The sequence below is a fragment of the Cynara cardunculus genome, assembly GCF_001531365.2.
Source record: "Cynara cardunculus var. scolymus isolate 2C chromosome LG 16, CcrdV1, whole genome shotgun sequence".
In the NCBI taxonomy this organism is placed as follows: domain Eukaryota; kingdom Viridiplantae; phylum Streptophyta; class Magnoliopsida; order Asterales; family Asteraceae; genus Cynara; species Cynara cardunculus.
In genome coordinates this window covers 3,163,272-3,174,456 of record NC_037543.1, presented here as the reverse complement: position 1 = coordinate 3,174,456, position 11,185 = coordinate 3,163,272, and the positions used below count along the sequence as shown (strand labels likewise).

Sequence of the window (11,185 nt, the reverse complement as noted above, 5' to 3'; positions counted from 1 at the left end):
TATATATATATATATATATATATATATATATATATATATATATATATATAATTATTTTGTTAATAATAAAAGAAGGGGTGTTGGAGAAGTGACATACAAGTTTGGAAATAATTAAGGGTACAGATTACAAGAAAACAGGAGCAGGAGCAGTTGGAAAGTGGAAAAGCTGACTTCACTTTTCTATTTTTTTATTCCAAACACTTTTTTCAAATTAGGATTAATCCCTTCTTTTCATTTTTAATTTATATATATATATATATATATATATATATATAAGAATATTCTCTTGTAAAAAAACAGAGTAGAACATAGAGAGATGGTAATTTCAAAAACAAATTAAAACCCATAAAAAAGAACACGAAAAATAATATTATATTTTATTATAAATTAAATAGCAGTTTATCAAATTTTTACAGTATAAACAATTACTGACAAGAGTTATTATTCTCACTTACTATCTAATATTTTCGCTAATCAAAATTAGATTCTTTGTAGTTACTACCTAAGCGTTAACTGAGTAGGAGTCTTCTCCCTCACTTATCGGGTAAAAACTTCAATTATTGTCATGTCTCACACTGATAAAAATTTCAGTCATGTTCATCCGGTGAGGTAAGTGATCTAATAAGTATTTACTAAACGACACATGGTTTTAATGAAAAACAAAGTTTGGCAAAATAGATGAACTTGGTAGGTTAAGTTACATGTTAAAATGACCAGATGAAAAATATGATGGATGTTATTGTTGGAACTTGGCTTAACAGGGAGAAACATTGTCCCACATAGGAGAGCCAAGGAAACCTCATCCACTTAATATACACCAATCATTGAACTTAAAATGAATTAATTAAAAGTTTGGGCCTTGGTGTGTGGTGTTTGTTGGTGGGGTCTCCTTGATACATATTTAAGGTCAAAAGATAGGCCTTGGGTCTCTCGATCTGGTGTGACCCAACCCGAACGGCAGTTATTCCTTCTCCTCCTATGCGTTTCTAAAAACTGCTCTGGTTTCTCCCTACTTTCGTAGAACATCCATCACCAAACATACATTAATTTCGCCAGATTCAAGTGCAAACTTGAATTCGATTGTTGTATCCTTTAGATTTGTCTTAGGACACTGTGATTGTGCAGGCCTCAAGATTTGTCTTACTAGTTTACGTTTTTTGAATAAGAATTCTTTGTTTATCCTGTAAATTATTTCAATTTATATGCATATTTCTGTTTTGGGATTGATAACTCCTGACAGTTATATTGATCTCCAGAAATATGACCTAATGATATTTAAAATATTATATTTAATTATTAATTGCAACAATTTTTTATTTATTAATATTAAAGTTTATATTTTATTTTATCAATCGAACGAAATGTTATTTAATCAACAATAAATCTTGTGCCAGCTTGTATGCACAAAGCCTTTCAATTATTGAAAGTTTGGTCGGATAATTTATGATTTTAGGTATTATTTAATATTTATTATAATATTTTGTAATAAATAATTATATTTAAAATGGTTTTTTTGTCAATCTTTTAAGGAGTTGTTTGTTTATCTTTTAATGGTTTTATTAAAAGACAACATCTGAATCATTAAGAGATGAATTTTGTTTAGAAAAAAAAGTCTGCCTCTTAATGGTTATAAAACCCTCTGAATTATTTTGTATCATGAGCTTCCCTTAACCATTAAGCGCCCTGATTTCATCGTAAACAATTATCAAACAATTATATTTCATTTTGTATTATATCATGAAAGMCTCTTAATCATTCTGACCACTTAATCATTTTGCACCAAACCATTCAGCAACTACCAAACAACCCCTAAATGTTTTTTATTTATTTATTTAACTGACCAAAATAACTAAGATTTTACAAGTAGCACTTTAATTTAGGAAATCTTTTTTTAGGAATTTAATATTCATAAAGTAACACTTTCACAGGCTGCGAAATCTCTTTTTATATATAATTATTTCAGACAATTTCCGCGTTATTTTCCACTTATAGAAGACAAAAGGTTTGGCCTCAATGAACCATTATGTTACGTAACCTTCACGTTGGCCTTAAAATAATTGAAGTCATGATCTTAACGATAAAATATGTGAAAAAGGAGTATAAATGAACGAACAAAAACTTTATGGATGGCCTTTCATATGGCATTCGATTACACCTTTTGATCATTGCAACTTTGTTAAAATCGGCAATAACGAAATTACAAATCTAACTGTATTCTTGTAAGGTCCCGGGTCAAAGCAACATGTTTGACCGATTAACTTTGAATTTAACTTAAAACCATCCACGATTTTGAACTTATAAGAAGCTCACAGATCTAATTCTTTGTACAAGTGAGGACGGGTTGTTATAATTCTAAAACTTGTTTAAGATCAGGGACGGACCCAGGCGTACGCCCACGACGCACAAGAAATAAAGGTCCAAATTTTTATAGTATATAATAGTAGTAAAAAAAAATTAGTAAATAAAAGAGATACAAATTTTTTAGTTTAGGACCCAACGGAATTGCAATGCTTCGTTCCTCCATGATAGTGTAAAAAACTATACGGTCGTGAAATGTGTCATGTATCAATTTGTTGTGTGTCATTGTATGTATTTTGAAACTACTATGAGAAATCAAGTTTCCCTTGGTAGAGTTGGTTTGCAAGACTTTTCTTACATCATAAACCCAAGTTTGAATCCTGTTAGTATCATTTTCTTAGGTTTTAGCTTTTAATTTCAGATTTATTATGTTTCTGAAAAAAGATTGCAATAAAAGACTTGAACACATGACCTCACATATAAAAAACAATGAACTAACCAACAAAGCAATATTATTTTATGAAAAATATCCATATAGTTGTTTCATTAGGAAGGTTATTTTGGTCATTTTGACATTGGTCAATTGATATGTGAATATATGAAGGTTTTTTGTTGCTAAAATAGTATTTAAAGCAACTTTATTTTATGGTCCATTTGAAAAATATGGAAATAGTTGTGGTCTCTATAACTATTTGACCCATCTCACTGGACATGTTAAAGAGTTGATTTATAATAAAAAGGTAACTCAAACTCAAAGTACTATATTGTCCTTACTAATAATAAAAAGGTAACTTAAAGTACTATATTGTCCTTACCATTAGATCAATTTTAATTGTAGATCAATTTTAATTGAAGATCAACAATAATAAAATACACCAGATCAATTCTCGTGAGAAACATAACTCATGGGGTGGGGTGAGATAAAAAAGATAAATGGTCCAGATTCTTTTTTACATTTCTCACATTAACTCTAAGTTTCACATGATTCTTTGATTATATGTGTGTGTGTGTATATATATATATATATATATTATATATATTGCAAATTCCTTGCATAGTTCTCTAAATTTGATTAAATAACCTGTAAAAAAAATCAAAAAATAAAAATCGTTACGACATCAAGTCATAACAAATATGTTTGCACTTAGCAACATATCCAAACGATCTTGTAACATGATTCTTCTTGTTATTCATTCTTATCTAACTTTTTTGTCGTATCAGAGTGATATTTTGGTTTCAGACGAATCAATCAAAGACGTAATCAAACTGGAAACATATTACCATACGATAAAAGAGAAACAAAAGATAAAACTCAAATCATTCTTTTCTTTCTAAACGTACCATCTCTCACCCGATGATGTTACGAGATAACAAATGCAATGGGCCGTTTACTAAAAACTTACTTGGTAAGTATTTACCGGATAAATTTCCTCGTCGGATGAACATGAGAATGGTCAAGAATCTTACCGGGTAAGAACGATGAGAATGATGGAGAGTTTTACCCGGTAAGTGAGGATTACGACTCTTACCCAGGTAAGTGCTTACCCACTAAATTGTTGCATTCAGTATGTTTTGATATACTAAAATCTTACGTATCAAAATAAATCATAGTGTTGACCTCTTATTGGTAAGCACTTACCGGGTAAACAATTGGGTAAACGGCCCCTAAGAAAAAACAAAAACGCCTTAGACGGGGTCATTGGTCCCATTTTCAAACCATATCTCGTTAGATACCCTACTAAAGAGCATCCGTAATAGAGCTTATTGACCATTTAAGCTTCTGAAAGAGCTTCTCAAAAAAAATTGTCTTTTTGTTTGTGCAGTTACGATTAACGATTATCAAAAATCGGTCCAGTGTCGAATTGATCCCAAATTGGTCCTTTCAGAATCAGGTCAGCCGGCCAGTCTCGGTCCTAGCTAAAAATCCTAGGACCGATGCTAGGCCCAATAAAATTCTAAAACCTTTCATATTACCGTCATGACTCATGTCTGCTACCAAACGCGGCATAACAGTCGGTAACGAACATTTGGTCTAATAATAGGTGTACGGACACAATTCAATAAAGACCGTTGGAGTGGAAAAGATGGTAAGATTAATGTCAACTTCAACTGGTACACCTGGTTGCTTCTAAGAAGTAGTTTCCCCACTATATGAACAACTAATAATTCCATCTTTCCTTTCATATTATATATCCCCTGACCTCTTTTCTACCCGATTTTCCGAATGATGTCCGCCGTTAAAACGAGGAAAAACAAGGACGAGGGTCGAAGTCGGTTTAGCAATGAACAAATTCAGTTCCTTGAGTACATGTTTGAGACACAGTCGAGGCCTGAGTTAAGGACGAAGCAACAGCTTGCCAACAAACTCGGGCTTCATCCTCGTCAAGTAGCCATATGGTTTCAGAACCGAAGGGCTCGATCAAAGTCGAGGCAGACTGAGCAAGAGTACAACCTCTTGAAGCACGACTATGAGGCTTTGGCGTGTAAATCGGAGTCTTTGAAAGAAGAGAATCAGTCCCTTCTGACACAGGTACCATAACAGCATCTCTAACGTTGTGTTCTCGAATTTTGAGAAGAAAAGAAATGGAAGGAAATAAATTTTTTTATTTGTCTTCTTGAGAAGGAAGGAAAGGGAAAGATGTATATTTTTATTTCCCCCAATTAGATGTTGGAAATTTATTGAATATTTTAATAATATAATTACTGTTGGAATCTCCAAAATGAGAAAATGTTGGGAGCATTGGAGATTTTGACTTTTACTTGAAATTAAGAAGAAACCGTTGGAGATGCTCTAATGGTTGTACAATACAACTGAACAAACAACCGAGTAAATCCGACATGATTTCAGTTAGTTATGCTAATAAATTAAGATATACCTGTGACTCGATCAACAGTTGCAGATGCTAAGAGATCTAGCGAAAACGCAGCAAGGGAACATAACAATGAGGCCGGACTTCGCCAACAAGAGCAGTAACGAAAATTTTGATGATAAGATAACCCTGTCAATGGCGGACAATTCAAAAGTTCTATCAGAAAACGATAACCAAGAAATTCATGTCCCATTTTACGGTGATACTTCATATGTTGGAGAAGATGGTAAAATTATAGAAACCGAAGAGCATAAGAGCAGGTCTGATTCAGACCGTCCAAGCTGGTGGGAGTTCTAATGGCAGTTTTGTATAGGTTATCATACTAGAATATTACAGGTTAGAGTATCTGTGAACTACTGAAAGAGTGTCGCTCAGGAGCAGCCTCTCTTGAGAGAGAGGTAATGTCTGCGTACAATCAACCCCCCCCCCCCCAACCTTATGTTCATGTGAGATATATTGGGTTTGTTTAGCTTGGTTTGATTTACTGAACGAGTGTTGCTCTCATTTCAACATATATTATTTGCTGAATACATTACCAGCTAGTATACGCTTGTATAAACTATCACGAGGTTAATATACATGTATAAATTTACCGATGTCTGCTTCTTTTCTAATGATATGATATATGGGAAATCAAGATAGATGATGACGAAAATCCAACATAACCTTGGGGGCCAGCTCAAGTAACGGATAAAGGCTAGGCCTTGGGATCTTCCCATAGGTAACAGTTCGAGTCTCCTCAGGGCCATTGGGGATTTTCCTGGTTGTTACCTTCAAGGCCCCATGGTTGCTCCGCAAAAGAAGAGGCGGTCTTTGTCCTAATGGTATCAAAATCAGCCTGAAGAGGAGCCTTAATGTCATGCATGGTTCATGTCTTGTAAGAGAAAATGAATAACATTTAGTACGTATGTCATCAATTTGTTTGCATATTATATAAGAGAAAATAATTCGTACATCAGTATCATACGATGATCAGCAGATACGTATCGGCATAACACCAAATATACCTGGCAGTATCCTGGTTTAGAATGCTATATGAAGTTTGCAGATATTGCCTAATTAAACACTTGTAAGAATATGGATCTGAAAAGGTTAGTGTAATATTCACTTCATCGTTCATATAGAAGTGTCACATAATACATTAAGATGATGCCAACACAGATATAATTGTCACTTTCGAAGTTATTTTCAGAATGAATGAGTGTCGTTTTCCTTTCATTTTTCCCACCAGTCGTTTGCAAAGATGCATTACCACTAGGATGGGACCTAATTTCTATCTCACCTCAATCCCATCAAGGTTAAAGATAGCTTGGTCTCACAAGTACAGCCAAATGGAATGACAACATATAGTTGTCTCTCAGTTTATTGTGGCAAGAAGGGTACAAAAAAAACCCTGGAAACGGCAAGGATCAATGAATAAGCTATTCAGCTGGTGCTCATGTATATTGGGCCTATATTTATAGATCCGATGCTTTTACGCTGATAGTAGGCTGTCTTTCAACACAGAGCTGAATGGAAAAGATAAGAGAACCCCTTAATCAAGTCATCCTTCCCTCTGAATTAACTTGCAACAACAAACTAGTCCTATAAACCAAACAGACAAAAAACTAAACTAGCACAGTATATCCCACACATGGGTCTAGGAGGGTGGGATGTTCGTAAATCTGAATTCTACTCCAAGGGTGCATTAGGTACGCGGATGGAACTGGACAGGCGAGAGTGAGGTAGATGGGTGAAAGAATTGTGGAAGATTTTAGGGTTTTAATTTAACAAGGGTAGTTGAGTAGTTTGCCAATATTGTCCATCTCCCTAATTTGTGTTCCACCTATTTTCTTACACAAAAAGTGTTTTTGTCCCACTCAGTCCCTTCCTGTCCCAGCCTTATATCACGTCAAAGTTCAAACGTGGGGTATTAAGTTTTTGTTCTGTCACGTCTCATCCTGTTCGGCACGTACAAACGCACCCCAAAAGAACAAAGTCAAGGTACCTGGATGTGATGGTGGTCAAAAGTTCAGCTATAATTAATTCAACTAGCACGTTAGTTGAAAGGATTTTCCAATAGAACAGAGTAGGAAACAATGAGAGTTATACTTGTAGGTAAATAATTTGTAATGGCTAACATCCACCCCCTCGGTATTAAGTCTTATAGTAGAGATTGGCTGCTGCGTTGCTGCATATGATATTCATGAATATTTATATTCATTTGTGCACATCTTCTAAAGGAAGATATGAGTCTTTTTAACCTGAAAAAGCATCATCCAAAGTTCCAAACTAGTCCAAGTTTACCAACAAATACTACAACTTAGTTAAATTCTGCAATAATGGTTCAGAATGTATGAAAAATAAGTTTAATTCATGTGAAAGTACACACAGCAGGTGGGATGAAGATGGTAGCATTTTATTCACATTGATGGATTTGCTCCACTTGTCAAACCCAGTAAGCATCTTATCCCAATGTGCCACTGTCTAGTTGAATACTATTGTTAAAGCTTTGCATTGCATGATTCTTAAGCACTTAAATTTCCTGCTTAGCACTGGATGTTGAAAGAGTTCTAGAAACATGGCCTTCAACAAAGTAAAGTGAACCTATCATGTTTGTATATTACCCATCATTATTAGCAAGTGAAGATGTACTCCATCCATGCCAAAAGAAGGTTCAACAAAACTACACACTAGTACAAGATGAACTTTATGTCGGTTCAATTTATTGGAAGAATGGCGATGTATGCGGTTTTCCTATCCCATACAACTTTAATCACTTGAAAGTTGCTTCTAGCCTGTATTACAAAACAAAAGGTTGAAAGGTCCTTTTCGCTTAATAACTGAGTGGCCTTTGGCCTTCGTTCACTATAACCCTTTTAGGTTGTTGCCTCAATCCCATTAGAGATACAGGTGTTGCATGGGTGGGGTGTGCATCCAATTTTCCGTTAAAGAAAAAGCTTAATAACTTCTCATGAGAAAGGGAAGATTGCACTTCTTGTGGTTGTGGGATATCCCAAAATAGAAACGGTTGCATTATTGGTTTGGTTGACATAGGGATTAATAAGTAAACGATTATCGCATATCAAACAATAGAATCCTAGCTAAAGGTTTGGGGCTACACAACTAACTGTTTGGTTTGAGTCATGACGCTTTATCAGAAGATAAATTGAGTTTCTATTAAACCCAATAGAATTATAATTATTCGTCTTTTATCCACCTTGTATCAGAACTGGCATAGGAGAGGGCTCTTCCGCCACTTTTTATGGCATTTTAACACACCTATATATTGAAGTTTCAGTAAGTTCACAGACCTCACAGCTGCAGGACACGCAAGAATCTCCCTATATACTTCAGTTTCATCAGGAAATGCTTGCTCAAGTTCTTACAGAAGATGCCTCCACAGATCCTGAACGAAACATAAGCAGCAAGTCATAAATGACACAAAAACAATACATATGCATGAAAGTGGAAGAACATAATAACATGTTGGAAGCACACTAAGTTTGTTTTAATAATTTGCAGCAAAAAAGAAATTATCACAAAAAGAATAGTAAATACAATTGAACAACATGGTGGGAACCAAAATTGAACTATGGCCAGTTGCATTCATACTTTCATAGTTGTCAAACTCATACATCCACGATTTGAATTTTATGATTCAATTATATTCATGAAGCAAACATTGCAAAAGGTTGGAGGACTAGGAAAGGAAGTAAAGCACCATGGATCGATCCTCAAAAGGTTGGAGGGACATCGTTGTCGACACAAGTAGTTTTGATTTCCTTTTCTCACATGACAAGGCTTTCAATAAGCCTTGGATGATGCTTTATATTGATAAAAACACACAGATCTTACTAGGAAATCGGAATGTCCATCAGCTTCAATACCAGTTCACTCAACTTTCTAGCACTGATCCACTGCTATTGATTCTTTTAAACTGTGTTGGCATGAGTCAAAAGGCAGAGATGAATATTGATTAAATATACAAACTTCATCATTATTACATCAAATCCTTCAAAAATTACTCGAAACAAGTGACTGAATCCATCCTGCACGCACTAATATAACAAATAGTGGAATGGGAATCACAAACCCTTTCGAACGAATGAAGCTAATCCTCTACAAACATTGGCCCATGCAAATTCCGTTCCATTCTACTAGGCAGTTGATATCCAACCAAAAAAAGATGCTCTCTGCCTAACTTGCTTAAGAATCTTGAATCACAAATGCAAAAAGCTGGAAAATTCCTAAGATGAGCAATGGCTGAATACAAATTTGCACTATCAAAGACATTTCCAGAAATGAAAAGATGCTGCAGAAACAAGAGAACTGCAGACCATGCGATCAGTTTGTAGTTTTATGCACACTTGCATCCATGAAACACAGAGAGGCGAAGCAAACCTTGAAGGCATAAGGTTTGCCTTAGTAATCTGGTTTGTTGCTATGCAGCCATTTTTTTTTTTTTTTGAAAGGCAAAAAGGAAGGACAAGGAAGAGAGCTTTGGCATGGCCATCACCCTCACCAAGCCAACCAGTAAATTAAAAAACAGAAACAGCAAGAAGCTAGACACAAAAAGATACAAGAGTCCACCACAACAAGCGAGAAGAAAAGGAAACAAAACCAAAACATCCCCAAACAAAGACCAAGACAAAAACCAAACCAAAGACAGACAAAGAGACTAAACAAGGTAAGGAGAAGAGGACCAACTATCCCAATTAAGAATGAACTTACGATTCCTATTCCCCATCCAAAGCTTGGATAATTGGTCCGGAACTCCGGATTCTTTCCATCATCTATCAAACTACAAATTTATTCAACGACACATCGCTACAATCGGAATTTAAACAATCAAGTATGAAACAAAATAAATTGCAATTAACGCCAAATTAATGTACTTTAGGACCTCCATCGGAACCTGCATGGCTGTATCTTACAGTTCAACGACAATTTCGTCGTATTTTCCATCTCCATTTCAAGTGCGTTTCTGCAGTAACACAGCAAGAATCATAAAATAACACTTAAGGTTTTCGGACGTGGATTTATTGTTGAATCGAATTAATGACTTGGCTTAGGTTTTGCTCTGAATCATCGGCCGACGAGGTAGTTGCTGTAACTGTTGATTCAAGTCGTTGTTTCGGGGGTTAATCGTCTCATTACCGCCGGCTGCTGCTCCGGCTCCGGTAATCTGTAATGATTCCATCTCCGTGATGTATATATTATTTTTAAGAAATCGACCAAAAAAGTCGATCTTCACGTCCAAAATCATATTTTAGCCCCTTTGAATTATCATTTTACCAAAAAAGTCGATCTTCACTAATTAAAAGGTGTTTGGAATTGTTTATAACAACCCGAATGATACTCTTGGTGGATCCAAAATTTTTTATTATTGGGGCATATTTAAGAGTGTCAAAAATTTTTTTTTTTTAAACCAAATAACTCATTCGATCCAATACAATTTCAGGTTATTTGGTTTCCGGATTAAGCGGTTCAGTTATCGAATAAATATAACTTATTTGGTTTGGCTTTCAATTAATATTTGACTATTTTGGATAAACCAAGACATCATATTGTCATGTACATATTTTACTTTTCGGCAAAACCAAAGCCAATGAACACACTACACATTAATAGTTAGGGGCCGTTTACCAAACGTTTACTCGGGTAAGTGCTTACCAAACAACATTACCTCACCGGATGAATATGGTAAAGACCAAGAATCTTACCCGGTAAGAACGAGACAAGGACCAAGAGTCTTACCCGGTAAGAACGAGACAAGGACCAATAGTCTTACCCGGTAAGTGAGAGCGACGACTCTTACCACGGTAAGCGCTTACCGGGTAAATTGTTGCATACGATGTCGTTTTGGTGGACTAAAGTTATACCCGAAAAGTAAATAATAGTGTTGAATTTTACCGATAAGCATTTACCGGATAAGTGTTTGGTAAACGGCCCCTTAGTAGCAAGAAATTAGAGGGCAAGAGGCCCATAACTTAGGAGCTGTTTACCAAACGCTTATCTGGGTAAGAGCTTACTAA

The 11,185-nt window shown here is 35.2% G+C and overlaps 1 protein-coding gene across 2 annotated transcripts; it reads left to right on the top strand.

Annotated features, from left to right (window-relative positions):
- Window positions 1–4,463: 4,463 nt before the first annotated feature.
- On the top strand, window positions 4,464–5,769 carry LOC112529789 (homeobox-leucine zipper protein ATHB-7-like). 2 transcript variants are annotated; one of them, XM_025141196.1, is made up of 2 exons: window positions 4,464–4,828; window positions 5,199–5,769. In XM_025141196.1, the coding sequence occupies exons 1-2, from the start codon at window positions 4,523–4,525 to the stop codon at window positions 5,463–5,465; spliced, it is 573 nt and encodes a 190-aa protein (XP_024996964.1). In that variant the 5' UTR covers window positions 4,464–4,522; the 3' UTR covers window positions 5,466–5,769. The 2 variants fall into 2 exon arrangements, with proteins under 2 accessions (XP_024996964.1, XP_024996963.1); XM_025141195.1 differs by having other exon boundaries at window positions 5,193–5,769.
- The last annotated feature ends 5,416 nt before the right edge of the window (window positions 5,770–11,185 follow it).

What these genes read in the sequence shown, in the direction of transcription:
- LOC112529789 (XM_025141195.1), top strand. Translation starts at nt 4,523, where the DNA reads ATGATGTCCGCCGTTAAAACGAGGAAAAACAAGGACGAGGGTCGAAGT. An exon ending in ATCAGTCCCTTCTGACACAG is followed by an intron (nt 4,829 to 5,192) that starts GTACCATAACAG and finishes CTCGATCAACAG; the next exon opens with TTGCAGATGCTAAGAGATCT.